Here is a 16,255-nt window from a genome sequence, read left to right on the forward strand (position 1 = left end):
AGGATTGGAGACGGCCCCAAGAACTTCCTGGGTAGAAAGGTGAGGTGGGGTTTGCGTACCCCTCCTCTTTTCTGCCAATTGCTTGCACAATTGACCCCTGTCAGGCTTCAGATATAGCAGAGCAGATGCCCTGCCACCCTCTCAGGATGACATCTTTAGCCACACCCCCTCATATAAATCATTTATTTGTATGTTGAACAACACAGGCCCCAGGATAGATCCCTGGGGCACTCCACTTGTCACTCTTCTCCAAGAGGATTCTGAACCATTAACAAGTACCCTTTGGGTACGATCTGTCAACCATTTATTGACCCACCTGACAGAATTAGGATCCATAACACATTTTACCAACTTGTCAACTAGAATATCATGTGGAACCTTATCAAAAGCTTTACTGAAATCCAGATAAACTATGTCCACAGCATTTCCTGATTCAGCAAAATAGTCACTTTCTCAAAAAAAGAGATAAGGTTGGTCTGACATGACTTGTTCTTGCGAAACCCATGCAGAGTCTTAGAAATCACAGCTCTCTGTTCCAGCTGCTAGAGGACCAACTGTTTGATGATTTATTCCAAAATGTTGCCAGCTACAGATGTCAAGCTGATAAGTCAGTAGTTACCGGAACCTTCCTTATCCCCTTTCTTGAAGATGGAGACAACATTCGCCTGCCTCGAATCATCTGGCACCTCACCTGTTCTCCAAGAAGTTTCAAAAATAATGGACAGAAGTTCAGAGATAATATCTGCAAGTTCTTTTAGTAACCTTGAATGCAATTCATCTGGCCTAGAAGACATTGCTTCATTTAAAGAAACTAGTTGTTTATGGCTTGCCACCATAGTGATCCTAGTCCACCATTCCCATCCCCCCCCCCCGTTGTGATACATTTTTGCCACCCTGAGCACTATTTTCCTCACAAGAGAAGACTGAAGAGCAATAGGGGTTAAGCAGTTCAGCTCTCTCCATCATTGATATAATTTCACTTGTCCTCTCAGTGGTCCTACAGAGTCCCTGCTCTTTCTTACTTGAAATATAACTAAAGGGCCTGAATTTACACTGTTGCAATGTCTGGAGCCATTAACAACTAGGGGCCAAGCCTGTTGCATTCAGGAATTCAGTGGCCATTAGATTGGGGGGAGGCTGGAAGAACTCTGTGGAAGTTCCCCCTAGGACTTGGAAAGGCTGCAAGCTGGAGGCCCCCAGGAAAGGAACTCACCGGTAGGGGCAGCTCTTACGCAACAGGGATCTGGATCCTCAGAGGGGTGGTCAGGGGGTGGTCAGGGGTGGGGGACAGAAGGCAATTGGCTGGCTACTGGACAGACACAGAGGCCAGTTGGGGAGGAGACACTCAGGGGTGGGACAGCCACCCTGAGTATATGTTAAGTGCTGAGTGTCATTTAAGCCATGAGAAATGCTCCTTATCTAAGGCCTTACCAGAAATATATTATGTGGAACAGATTACGATGGTGAAAAAAAACTTGTACAGCATTGACTGCCATGCTTATTGAGTTCCTGACAATAATTCTATTACTACCCATCAATCAGTGTTGCTTCTAATAACATCCATCCTCACCCCATCCAGGCACCTATCAGCAGGTTACAGTGCCTTGATAACTTCCAGCAACCCATTCTTTACTTTCATCTCCGTTCTCTGCATCTATAGCACATCTCCGCTCTCTGCATCTATAGCACATGCTGAAAGATATCTCATTAGCTTGACTTGTGCCTGGAACCAGAGATTTGCATCCCTTGGTAGACTCTTTCTGTGCTCAAAGATTCAAAGTGTTGTTTCCTAACTCAGCCCTGTAGGAAAACTGACTTATGGGACTGGCTTAAAGAGATACTCCATGAGTAAACAAAGCATTTTATTGTGGCTCATCATTTGTATATAAGTCGCAAGAGGCTTAAAAGGAGAGATTTCTCACGCACACACTTTTTATATGCATGGACAATTGATAGAAGCAATTTAAGCATTTTGAATTGCTTTATTTTTTGAGATGGTAAATGTTTACTTGGGTGTGTATATGTATTAATTAAACTAACTATTTTGTATTAATGGCCCCAAATCTGCAACTGTTTTTTCCTGAAATTAGATGATGATGATGATGACGATGACGATAACGATGATTATTAAATTTATTTCCCACTACTCCCGAGACCGGCTCGTGTAGGGTTACAATTAGGGTTGTGCGATTCGGCCGCCAAAGCGGCCGCTCCCACCGGGCACAGCCAGAGCCACACCGCGGGGGTGGGAGGGCGGTGCTGGCAGCGGCGTGACAGCGGGCGCAACCACGCAGGTGCAGAATTCCGCCTGCTGTCACGCCGCTGCCCGCACCACCCTCCCACCCCCACGGCGCGGCTCTGGCCGCGCCCAGAGGATGCGGCCGCTTCGGCGACCGAATTGCACAACACTAGTTACAATTGTCCTTAGCTAAAACCCTAATAATAACCTCATTAAAATACAGGACATAAAAACATAGCAGCACAGAAACATGGTGGTATTTACACAATCACCCATCCCCCCCAAAAATATTTAATAACAGGGATGGGAAGTGGGGGCCATCGATATCACCTGGCCTAGGTGCTGCCTGACATGACTTAATAGCAAAAAATACAGGGGGTATTAAAATTATTCACCCTACACACCAAATAGACTAGCGTAAGACATTGCTCAGTATTCAGGTTAAAGCAGAAAGTATCAAAGCAGAACTACAGCTGAACATCAAGAAGACAAAAGTAATAACTACTGAAGAATTACACCATTTAGGGTTGATGATCAAACAGAAGTTGTTGAAAGTTTTTTCTGTTCCTTGGCTCAGTCTAAAACCCAAAGGAAGATCACAACCAAGAAATCAGAAGGATATTAAGACTGGGAAGGGCAGCCATGAAGAAGCTAGAAAAGTTTCTTAAGTGTAAGGAAGTATTGCTAGCAGCCATTTTCAAGATAATTTATACTATAGTGGTCCCCATTGTTGTGTATGAGTGTAGAAATCAGACAGTGTAGAAAGCAGAGAGGAAGAAAGTTGATTCATTTGAAAGGTTGTGTTGGAAGAGAATTGTATTGATACCTTGGACCACAAAAAAGACAAATTGTGTTCTAGATCAAATCAAGCCTGAACTCTCTCCAAAAACTAAAATGACTAACCTGAGACTATTGTACTTTGGTCACAAGACAAGACTCACTGGAACAGACAGTAATGCTGAGGAAAGTAAAAAGACCCAACATCAGATAGATTGACTAAATAAAGAAAGCCACAGCCTTCAATTTACAAGACCTGAGCAAGGCTGTTAACAATAGGTTGTTTTGGAGATCATTAATTCTTAGAGTTGCTAGAAGGAAGCAATCTGATGACACTTATCACACAAATGTATGTATCCCAGCTTGATGCTGGGTGCCAGTTGTGGACAAGTCAGCATATATCTGGTAATCCATTTGAGTGACTCTTTGAGTGGCAAAAAATGTCATCCAGGTTATAGAGGACTTAAGGCTTAAGGTTTTCAAGACAAACTCTTTAATCCCCATTTTATGCTCTGCAATTAGTTCTGTGCTATTATACATATTCATAACTCTTCCTACTTAAAATGAACATTTACCTTCCATCTCTTGTAGACCACTACTAGTTGATACTTAAAGTTTTGTAGTGCAAGGGGAGACAAGAAAAAGTGAAAACTTAAGTATTTCTCAAATAATTTTTTACTGGATGTCCTCTGACCTTGTATTAAGGCCCTATTTAAAATCAATAGTAATTAATCAACTAACCAATTAATATGCACATTTATTCAAGAAGCATCAGAATCACCAAATAAACTTTGTTGGAAGGTATTTTGAATGGGAAATCATGAGCTTGAATCTAAAGCATTTCCACAGGAGAAAAGATTTCTGTCAATTGAGCATACATTGCTTACCTTCCCTTTATTGCAGGAGCTTCAAAATGGTTGCCATGAGCTTGAATTGGGGAGAGAAGTAAGCATTTCTGTTCAAGGAGCACCTCTTCTACCCACAGAAACACTTCATTGAATCCAAACCAATGACTTAAATTAGCATTGTTCAAGACTTAATCTACCCTGTTCTCTGGTATTTTAAAAACAGTAAGGGCTGTAGATCATATATAATATTAGTAGCCAATCCAAAACATGGTTTGAAGAATCAGCAGCATACTGCAAGATTATACACTCTTTCTTGCTATCCCATATTGCACCCAGAATACTTTCTCCCTCTCATGGTTTGCAATACTATAGTTCATTGTGGCATATTAAGCGTCTTCCTTCATACATGATTTTTATTGGTTTTAATTTGGCAGGTATTTCGAAAGAAAGCAGTAGAACTAGGAAAGAAGTTGCTTCCAGCCTTTCATACTCCTACAGGAATTCCTTGGGCACTGTTGAATATCAAAAGGTAAAAATGAAAATTTTAAATATTTTATATATCTGTTCCACATAATTTTTCTGGTAAGGCCTTGGAGGAGGAGCGTGTCTCATGGCTTAAGTGACAATGCTTAACACCCGGTAAGGGCAGCTGTCCCACCCCTGAGTGCCGCCTCCTCGAACTGGCTTGCCTCTCTGTCCAGCAGCCAGCCAATCACCTTCTGTCCCCCACCCCTGAACACCCTCTCCTTGCACTTCCCAGATCCCTGCTGCTTGAGAGCTGCCCCTGCTGGTGAATTCCATAACAGTTGCCTGCAGCCTTTCCAAGTCCTGGGCCTAGTCTGCACACAATAGATAATGCACTTTCAATGCACTTTAGAAGTAGATTTTCCTGTTCTGCACTGGAAAATCCAGCTGCCAAAGCACATTGAAAGTGCATTATCCTTTGTGTTCAGACTAGGCCCTGGGGGGAGGCCATCCGAAGAGTTCTTCCACTCCACCCCCCTAATCTAGTGCACGTTTTATTCCTGAATGCAATGGGCTTGGCTTCTAGAGTGTGTGTGTGTGTGTGTGTTTGTGTATTACACAACATAAAAGGGAAGTTACAATCAAGGATGGCTCACCAAGTTAGCCAGCATGCTTTGTGGCCATAGAGTAAGTCACCTGGACCATTCCAAAATAAAATATTGATGAACAAAAAAATGTTCACTCATTCCTCCAAAACAAAACTTGCCAACACAAGCCAGACATGCTTCGCCATTCCTCTGTGTGCTTGTGAGTGTGAGAGAGGACAGACACAGCAACAGACAGACTCACCCCCCTTCCACCAAAACCGCTACAAAACCATCACAATGCAGACTGTCAGAAAACCAGACCAAACACAACTGAAATATACAAAAGAGAAGCTGCACCAAGCATGCTAAACAAAAACAACAAACAACCATACAATCACCCGGGCCACATATACACCCGATATCACAACATACCACCCTCAGCTACCATAATGGGCCTTACTGCTAGTACACATCCACACACATTCTATATAATGAGTCCTGTGTTCTAGGCTTAATAAAAATAAGCTAAGAAAATAACATTTTGTAACAGTTATGAAACAACTTTATGCTTTATATGTTGGTCTGGATACTCAAGGCTGTGGATCTTGGGATAAGCTCCTGCTACACAGTAGGCAATGAATTATTCCTTTCCTTTTTTCTTGCATTTTTTATCACGGCAGTAAACACGTCTGCTAACTGAAATGAGGGTTTTTTAAAATATATATATATTATAATGGAAGTTCACTCATTTCAGATTTGCCGTTCTCAGAATTTACTTGAAGGTAGTAAAGTTCACCATAGCAATACTGTGGGCTATGTCAGTATTTTTAAAATTTTCTAAAATTTGCTTTTCTATTCTGGTTCCATTCTTCTCTGGCAAATAGTAAACACAGTGACAGTTATAATAATAATTATGCACATTAAAATGAATCCTCAAATTTATGCCAACAACTGTTTTTCCAAATAAATATTAAAATCAAAAGATAATAATAATGGCATATATTACTTAACATTGTGTTGCACGGTAAAGAGTAACAAAGTGGTATACAATTATTACTTTTCCAAGACTATGTTCATTGCAGTAGACTTAGCAATACCCATTGTCATCAGTAGACTTAGAATTGTATAATACTACTTAGAACTGCATGGCTACCTACCTGCACAAGTGCCTGTAACTTATTATTCATATCAAATTATACAGAAGAAACAGAAGAGAAGTCTATTTTAGAACTGGAAGAAGATATTAGTTGTTTTTCTTCTCCCTGACTTTTCTTCTCCCTGACTTTTCCCCAAAAGATGTGGATCCTTGATCAAGTTTCCAAAATGGATACACTGTAATTCTCTTGACAGGACAACCCTTTTAATGTAACATGATATTCACCCAAGAATACCCACACAAAGTTAACAGTTACATTAAGTTTTACTTCTTGTCCTTCAGTAAACATCTTACACATGGTTTTTAAAATAACATTTGCACACTATTTCTAATAGGATGATTGCAGGTACTGAAAATGCACTATACAAGTGGTGTGACTATGTACTACACTTTAATCACTACCTATTCAGAAATCTGTTAGAATAAATTAACATGCTTCTATCAAAGGTACTTTTGTAACAAAATAGGTCAAGAAGTTGTATTCTGCAGATTTGCTGCTTGCTTTAATGATGATAAATACACTGTCATGCCACGTTTAATGATGGTCATAATACATAATAGAAGAATGAGGTCAGTTACAAGAAGTAATCATAAATGCAAGTATAGTGAAAGGCTAAACTGTTTTATGTAATGTTCTTGTAGCTTATGCATGAAGGAAAATTGATTGGATGTCAGCCAAAAACCCTAAGATGTGTACATCATTAGAAACATCTTTAAACATCCATATTTAGGTCATGAAAAAGAATCTCTAAGAATTATTTCATTATTTAACAAATTAACCTTCACAGGTTGCTAGTAACCAGATATTAAAGCTTCGCTATTGTATTTTAAAATGTTGCAAAGTGGAGAATATAGTCATGGGCATTATTAGTGAGTTTGGAGGACTTTATTTAACAGAAAGTTGCATTAGTCCCAGGCTCCAACAAATTCTGGGCAATGGATTGCCACCACTTCTAGTATTTTCAACAAATATAAATCTTTCATCCCTTATATGTTAGCTTGCCTAATGCTGTTTCCTAAAGCCATAGTTCACACCACATCCATTCTTCTCACCTGTATTCAGAGGGACTCGTCTAGCATTAGAAAGCTCTGCCCCTTTCCTGAAAGTGAAGCTTCGGGCAGAGTGTTCTTAGGCTTTCAGCATCATTCTGTTTTATGACCAGGGAGAAGGGAGTAGACATTCACAAGAGCTGTTGGGTGCAGTAGCAGCTGTGCTAAAAGACAAACATGTTTAAAAAATAATAATAACCCTTTAGTGGTTCTGCTGCCACTGCTCCCAAAAGCTTTAGTTCATATCTTGAGAAAAGCTTCATGGCAATGTTAAGATCTGCTTACAAATTACCCTGGGGCCTACTTTTTATTTTTTACAATTCTGCATTTCTTTTTTTTTAATTGTATTATATCTGGGTTAGAAGTTTGTTGGGGTAGTTCCAACCAGAAATACCTCTGTTTATTAATGTCATAACATTAATAACAGAATGTGAAACCATTTTTAAAAGTTTGTGGTATAGCATTAATATGTCGGTACTTTATGAAACTCTGAAAGCTGAGCCTGTGTGATCTGTTTGAGGTGGCAGTGTTGTCTCGGTTTCAAGCATTTCTGAGGTCCTTTTTATTCAGGTTAGTCTCAAGTATGTGTGCTTTTGAGCACAAGTTCTGAGGTATTTTTTTGTGCTTGTATTTGGGATAGCTGATTGTGGAATTGTTCTGATTACTACAGCAAATATTATAGGACAGCTTTCTGGGTTTTATGTGCAAAAGGATCATATATGTTCTGTAAAAGTAAATGTGTCCAACTTATGCCGTTTGTTCTCTGGGTACACGTTAATGCTAATTGATACAATAAAACTGATAATCAAAATTGCTCATTGGTATAAAGATAATCTGTTCATTGTAAGAACAAATGCAGACTTGTGGTTTAAGTTGCCTTTGGGCAACTGTAATGTATGTTCCTTGTCTCCACCCCTGTACAAGTTGGACTTTTCCACTTGTGCAAGGCAACAGACAAGCTCTGATCCATACCATAATGATTCTGGCTTTGTGAAATGGGCTCCCTGAAGAGGTGGAGGAGGGACTCCTTCCTTGGAGATATTCAGGAAGTGCTGCAAGGCCCACCTAGTTACCAGGGATTTTCAGTCCTGGCCCCGAACTGGTGGAACGAGCTCCCAGTAGAGCTGAAGACCCTGATAGAACTGTCTGAGTTCCGCAGGGCCTCGGTTTAGGCTGGGACTAAGATCTAGAGCCCCCTCCCACGGCTGCGCTATATCATCTTGTGACCTCCCTTAGGGATTGGCTATGGGTAGACGGATAGTTTTTAACCATCCAGCTGCTGAGGTGTTGCCATTTTATGGGTTAGAGGTTTATATGGGGTTCTATATCTGATGCAACCTGCCTTAAGTTGCTCGAAAGAGGCCAATTACAATTTGAATAAATAAATAAACATGTATTCTAAAAATATGGGTGATATGACCGTATATGGTCTTGTCAACCCACCCTCCTCCCAAAATGGCCAGTAATGGGCCTGGAGTGTTTACGGATTTGCAGGACCCACATCACCACAGCTAGTTTAAAGATTCATGGAGCCCTAGCAAAGTACATTTGCATTGGGTAGAAGCCAGACCATGCGCAGAGGGGCTTCCCACATGGAAAGGTATATCACTCTGAGTGTCCTTAAAGAGGGGAAAGGGAGGAGGAGAGAGCTACAGCTCTGATCCATGGGGGGAAGGCACTGTGCAAGGCCCTTAGAAGCACAAGGCCCATAGCACATGCTACATGTGCTCTATTGCAGGGGTCATCAACCCCCGGTCTGCGGCCCGATACCGGGTCGCTAAGGCCACGGTACCGGGCCGCCAGCAGCCGCGCCTGCCTCCCCCCCACAGCAAGAAGGAAGGGAAGAAGCAGGCGTGGCCACCAGCACACTGGCAATGCCAATGCGCATGCGTCCAGTTGTCGTGCGTGCGCGTTGCGCCCCCGGTGGCAAAAATGTGCATGTGCGGCAACTGCATGCGTGTTGCGCCACCTGGTGCCAGAAACACGCATGTGCGACAACTCCGTGTGCGTGCTTGCGCGCAGCTGCCGCGCATGTGCGCAACACCCAAGCCGGAGGCTGTCCCCTCACCCCCGGAAGCGGTCCCTGACCTCATAAAGGTTGGGGACCGCTGCTCTATTGGATAAATCGTCCCTGCTGGAAGGTATGGGAAGGGGAGGGGTCCCAGCCATACAAATCCTTGCTGACCAAGTCTTGTTGCATGTGGTAGTCAGTGGAGTCCAGAGAGGCAAGAACTCTCATTTTAACTGAACTGCGTCTGGGGGGGAGGGGACATAGTGACATAGGCCTGGTCTGGCTCTGTTTCTGTTGTGGGGGACGGGAACAGTGGAGCAGTATAGGCCTGCCTCAGTCCTGTTTCTGGCATTGGGGTGTGCATAGGGGTGATGAAGCAGCATAGGCCTCCCCAGCCATGTGTCAGCAGGCTTCCTTTGGTGAAAAAGAACAAACTGGTAGCCAGCCCAGACTGCAGGTATGGTTCTGTTCATAAGTCATCTGAAAATACTTCTGAGCTGTTGCTTCCTGTGTTACCAGAGAGTGGTCTGGTAATGTCACATCTGATAGGGGTGTCTGGATGATGCTACTTCTGGGGGTGTAGCAGCAAGGTGTGGCCTGCTAACATCACTTCTGGGGTTTATCAAAGCCTGAATAATGTTTCAGGAGGTTGTCAATGGTAAAAACTTTGAAAAAGGTGAAATTAGACAGTAGTAGTTGGTAGTCTTTCTCCTAGTATAGGTTGACTAATTTGAGGGGGATGAGTCATGCTGTTTCACGGTTCATGACTTTTATGTTTCATAGGGAAGGCAATGGCAAACCACCCTGTATTCAGCCTGCCAAGAAAACGCTAGAGGGCATCACCCCAAGGGTCAGACATGAATCGGTGCTTGCACAGGGGATACCTTTACCTTTTTAATCTCACATTTTTCTTTATTTTCAGTGGCATTGGTCGAAATTGGCCTTGGGCTTCAGGAGGAAGCAGCATTTTGGCAGAATTTGGAACTTTACATTTGGAGTTCATGCATCTAAGCTACTTATCTGGAAATCAAGAATTTGCTGAAAAGGTTAGATTCAAAATTTAAGCTTTTCATTAAATACTTACCAAGACACTTTTGGAAATACAATGGTGATTGCAGTGCTTTAAATACTGCCAAATTTTGTTAATTTTACTTGTTTTGATCCTCTCAAAACGTAACTTCTAAAGTACAATTGATTTTGTAGCATTACTCTTTTAGTTGTTTGTATGTATATTTTATTTGTATAAAGGATAGCCATATGATAGAGACTTCATTTACTTTGCCATGAATTATGTGCATACAATACAGCAATTTGCTCCTTATCACATTTGACTGTTTGTAATCTGGACGCTGCAAGGAAGGTTCATATAGAGTCACTACCTTACTATTACTATATTTAACCAGAGTTTACAGTGAGAGATACAGCAGCCTCTGCAATCCCTTCTAGTCCTGGATCACATTGTATATAACTATAATTCAGACTCTGTTCTTTTCACTATTTTATAAAATGTAATATATGCTTTCCATGAGCCTCTTGTGGCGCAGAGTGGTAAGGCAGCAGACATGCAGTCTGAAGCTCTGCCCATGAGGGTGGGAGTTTAATACCCGCAGCTGGCTCAAGGTTGACTCCGCCTTCCATCCTTCCGAGGTCAGTAAAATGAGTACCCAGCTTGCTGGGGGGTAAACGGTAATGACTGGGGAAGGTACTGGCACACCACCCTGTATTGAGTCTGCCATGAAAACGCTAGAGGGCATCACCCCAAGGGTCAGACATGACTCGGTGCTTGCACAGGGGATACCTTTACCTTTAATATATGCTTTCAGCCTATGTATTTTACAGTTTAAGTAAGCCTGAACAATGAAGAAGACTGTTGCGCATCTGGTCTAGGCCAATGGGTCCTTGTTTGTTAATTATTGAATTGTTTTTATATGTGAGGCTAATATTGAGGCCTTTTGGTGTTTTTAACCTTCTTTAGAAATGTATTTTCACATGTTATAATATTTTAAATTTTTCAATGTAAAATACTTATACCACCTGGCCACACATTTATATTCATTTGATCATTCTGGTTCCTTCGCTCAGTTTTTATGGGTTAAGTATTTTTCCTCTTTTTTTCTGGATATGGACATGGCGGGGTTCTTGACTTTCCTGGCCCCTGCAGCCATTTCTTTCATCTTCTTCGACACCCGGAACAGCCCCTCTGGTGTGTAAGCCACAACCCAGCTGCCCTGTGTTTAATGACCTCTTTTGAAACAATCCTCTTTCTCCCCTCAGTTCCCAAGTAAATTTCAGGCCTCATAATTTCACTTACGGGGCAATGACTTAAAAACCCATGAAGCTTCTTGCATTCAGAATTGGATACGTATCTGTATTTTCTCAACATTAGGGGGCTGCTGCCAATAGAGCTTGTGCTCCCATATAAGGAATATGTCCCCTGCAAACTGGATCCAAGGATTAGATTTACGGGTTTTCTGGTGAGCTAGGGGCAAGCTCAGTTTTAATTTAGGAGAATGTATAGTGCCATTCTTTGTTAGACTACTTTGTAAATTGTTTGTCCAGTGTTTGTTTAATTTTGGCTGAATGCCACTGCTTTTCTTTTGCTGACAGTGTACAGATTAAATTCAGGCTATAAGCAGTATCTCTTCCAGATGAGCTGACAACTGATCTGTTCATATATTTTCATGTATTTAGCTTATTTTTATCCCCCTCGTCCCACAACAGAGATACAAAGTCAGTATTCAAATAAAATCGCTGCTGACTTAAAAACAGCATTTTAAACAAATGAACATGTTACAAATACCCAAGAAACAGATCTCAGACCATAAAACAGCTAAAATATAAAAAGTTGAGTAAAAATAAATATTTTGGCCTAGCACCTCAAAGACAGCAAGGTATGACTTCCAGTGGGAGGTGTACTGACATAACCACCTAAGTTCCTCAGGGCCTGCAAAGCGGTGCTCTTCCTCCAGGCATTTGTTTGAGACCAAAACACATACGGCCAATAAAATCTAGAGCCCTCCATTCACCGCTGGGTCATTCCCGATGTTAACATCATGGGAAGATGTGGATAAAAAGTGAGCTTTTAAAGTTTTGATATGATTTTAATTGTGATTTTCTAATGGATTGTACTTAACGTCTATGTTGTAAATTGTCCCAAGCATCCTTGCGGAGAAGGGGAGTCTATAAAACAAGCAAATAAATATGGTAATAGTTTTTCAAAGTCAGTATGCAAAAAGTATTTTATTAAAATAGTTCTACCCTGTCTTTTTTAAGAGCCTCTTGTGGCGCAGAGTGGTAAGGCAGCCGTCTGACAGCTTTGCCCATGAGGCTGGGAGTTCAATCCCAGCAGCCGGCTCAAGGTTGACTCAGCCTTCCATCCTTCCGAGGTCGGTAAAATGAGTACCCAGCTTGCTGGGGGGTAAACGGTCATGACTGGGGAAGGCACTGGCAAACCACCCCGTATTGAGTCTGCCAAGAAAACGCTAGAGGGCGTCACCCCAAGGGTCAGACATGACTCGGTGCTTGCACAGGGGATACCTTTACCTTACCCTGTCTTTCTTTATCACTTAAGGTGATTTAAGTATCTTTAAAAATTACAATTTAAAAACAACAGACTAAAACATCAAAATAGCTCCCCTTCCCTCAAGAGGTGTCTACAATTAATACAATTTTCTTTAAGCTTGCGAAGCCGTGTTTTCATAATTGAATATTTTCAAGAAAAATTTAATGTGTGTTGCTATAGGTGATGAACATTCGAAAAGTTTTAAATCAGCTGGATAAGCCAGAAGGCCTTTATCCAAACTACTTAAATCCTAGCAGTGGCCAGTGGGGACAACGTAAGTACATCAGTTCAATTTGTCTTTCCTGTTAATAAGTGTTGGATTATTTCAAAGAAGAGTATGCATTTGTTAGATTGGTTGAAGCAAATTAAAATTAAATTTAGCTACCTTATGAACTTTTCATATAGTTGTCTTTGAGTTAATGGCAAAATTAAATAATAGGGTATTCTGCACCAAAAAGTACATTGTTTTCTGATTTTCATTGCAATGTTTGCTTCCTGCTCATGTGTTTTCTCTGAATGTAGATTTTATTTCTAATAATTCTAAGGTTTTAACTCCAATAGATGGGTAGGAGTTCCAGAACAGATAAATTGTGTGGGCTTTTGCTGGTTGAGGAGGATGATCTGTGCTTTCTTGAGGGGCCTGAGGGTGGTTGGTCCTGGGGTGGCGGTAATGTAGACCATCATGCTGTTCGGCAGAGGAGATACACAGTGTGGAAAACAGTCCATCCAGAGGATGTAGGTGGAGGTGTACACCTAAACATGATACTTTTCAGATTTGATTTAAGGACATAAATAACAGTACTGATATCCTCCAATATAGTTTTAGATTTGTGTTTGCTTTTTTTTCTGGAATTCTTGAAGTATTCACATTCCATTATTCCTTATGGGTGACTTATTTAGTGGGGCTAGCATAGCTGTATATCAGATGCCATTGCAGAGAATCCTAGTCCTGTGTGTCCACAAAAGACCCTCCCTCACTCCCACCCATGTTTCAAGTGAATGGACCAAAGGATCGAATTTTATGAGCCCCTGAACAAGAAGCATGCTTGTCTCTGTTGTCTCTTATGGGGAAAAATGTAAATAAGCCAATAGCCAAAGAGCAGCCACTGGCCCAAAGCCTACTATGGGAACAGAACAGCATGCCCAAAGAACAAACGTCAAAGCCAAGCTAACATAATACCTGAACCTCACTTACAGTTAATTGTTAATACAACATTGTCTTCTGCAACAATTAATTTTTTTAAAAAATCATCAGAAACACTCTTCAATTCCTTGAAACAAAGCTTTGATGGAAGAGTAGAATTATCTAGGGGCCTTGTGTGCACCCACTCTCCATTTCTAGTCAAGCCCCATATTGAGGAGTATGGATGACCTGCAGAAACAGAAGATGGCTATCAATTTGCTTCTGGCTTCAATTTCAGGGTGCTAGCTTTGATTTAAAGGCCTTTATGGCTTGGGATTCATGTATTAACTGCCTGTATAGTCTTACTGCCTCCCCCACCCCAGGTTTGATTTTTATTTCCATATTGAAAAGAGATTGGGACAGCTGTAATGAATGAAGAGCTTTTTCTGTGGTAGCCTGATCCTTATGGAACATGCTGTACCATTGAAATGGTGGTTAAATATTTTTTTACCATTTAGGAAAAGATACAAGACAGTTTCTTTTTCAAATTCAGATAGGCCTTTGATTTCAGTATTGGCCATATGCTGACTTTATTCTATACTGAATATATTATATGTTAACCACTTTGAACTTTTAAAAGAAAAAGTGATGTACAAATATAAACTGCAAGCGGGCAAATATCTTTTATTACTATACCAGTCAAATCCGAAGCATTTTTATTCAAAAGTAAATCGTTGTGACTTCAGTAGCATTTATTTTCAATTAAATAAATATACATAGGATTGTAGCTTTAAACAAGCAGCACTATATTTCCTGAAGGTCATTGCTGGATGGTTACTGTTGTTCCTCTACATTACTTTGGTCTTTGTTACGTTGGCAGTAAATTGAAAGTGATTTGCGACGTCGTGGGTCAATTAGATTTGTCTCTAGCAATAATGGATGTAATAGCAGGACTTATTATTGATGAGACTCTGCTTGTGCTATTTAGTCTGCAAATGTCAAGAGTTTCTGAGGCAATTCATTTAGGAAACTGTAAAGGTCATTTAAATGCTGCTATTCAGAGATCAGCCTTCCATCACAGAGTACTCTCATTCTTTCAAGAAAGCTTCTTTCCTTTATGTATTGCAAACACCCATGTAATTAATGAGGTATTTATTTATTTTTTAAAAGTGTTCTCTTTTATTAGCCCTTCATAATCCTATCTTGCCATCTGTGTGTTTTTTTGAAAAGGGATAGCAAAGTTAACATTTAAGAGACCTAAATACCAGGTCACAGGTTATTGAAAAAAGCATATTGGAAGGGTGAAACCTTTAAAGGAAAGGTGATTTTGTGCTCACTTGGTTTCAACCTAGAAAAGCAAGTTTAGAAAAAATTAAAGAGCAGAGGAAATCAAAGTGCTTATTTGTAGTCCCGGGGGGTGGGGGGGAAAGGAACCTCTAAGACATAACTGCATAGATCCTCCATCTATAAACTATAGGTAATGGTACTTAATGTTCAATTTGTTCATAGAAAAGACTCATACATTCCTAGATTTTGAGCTGATTTAATAGAATACTTTTTTGAGATGAGCTGGGGTGACAGAAGCTAGCTCCCAAAGGAGTCTCAAAGCATCTTACAATCTCCTACCCTTCCCCTCACAACAAGTGAAGTAGGTGAGACAGAGAATTGTGACTGGCCCAAGGTCACCTAGTTGGCTGTGTGTGGAGGAGTGGGAAATCACACCCAGATCTCCAGATTACAGGCCATCACTCTTAACCGCTGCACCATGTTGGCTCTCTCTTCTGTGATAAACTGGAGATTATTCTGCCCATACTGCCCTGAGCTGCAAGGGTATATAAATATAAAAATGTATATATATAGATTTTAAATATATAAATCTAAGAAATAAATCTAATAAATAAATAAAATAAAAATTTTCCCCAATACACCACTAAGTACTGCTGAGAAAGGCCAAAGAAATATTTGGTTACTGTCCTGCCAGTGAATAGTGCTTATATGTGTAAAATTCAGCCTGGGTACACCTGAATGGTACCGTTGATTCCCAGGTTGTAAGTAGTGTTCAAGCCGTACCAGCACTAGGTTTCATTCTTAGCTCAGTGCATTTTTAACACTACAGCCTCATATCCAAGTCCAAGATTGAGAGAAATAGGAAGGTAACATCTATCATGCACAGGAACAAGATCAATATAAGTTCAATGAGGAAGCAAAGTAACCTAGAGATGAACTAAAATCAACATGAATGCCCTCTTCTGGTTTTTTTTTTTAAGTTAAACATGGGCACTGGAAGCCCCATATTGGATTAGAAGTAATATACAGGAAAGGTAAGCCTTGCTCCTCTACTAGTTTCCCAAGATCATTACCAGAAGTTATTTGTCTTGCAAAGGAGAGAAACAAAAATAACCAGAGGAGGGTAGATTACACCAGGAAAATGGCATGG

At 40.8% G+C, this 16,255-nt stretch overlaps 1 protein-coding gene across 1 annotated transcript in view; it reads left to right on the forward strand.

Annotated features, from left to right (window-relative positions):
* Positions 1-16,255, forward strand: part of MAN1A1 (mannosidase alpha class 1A member 1) — an 85,367-nt gene that overhangs the window by 50,890 nt on the left and 18,222 nt on the right. Inside the window, exons 5-7 of the mRNA XM_077300784.1 lie at positions 4,299-4,393; positions 10,056-10,179; positions 12,876-12,969. Coding sequence (XP_077156899.1) covers positions 4,299-4,393; positions 10,056-10,179; positions 12,876-12,969 — 313 coding nt within the window. The remainder of the gene's footprint in view (positions 1-4,298; positions 4,394-10,055; positions 10,180-12,875; positions 12,970-16,255) is intronic.

Source organism: Paroedura picta, chromosome 1 (assembly GCF_049243985.1).
Source record: "Paroedura picta isolate Pp20150507F chromosome 1, Ppicta_v3.0, whole genome shotgun sequence".
NCBI lineage: Eukaryota > Metazoa > Chordata > Lepidosauria > Squamata > Gekkonidae > Paroedura > Paroedura picta.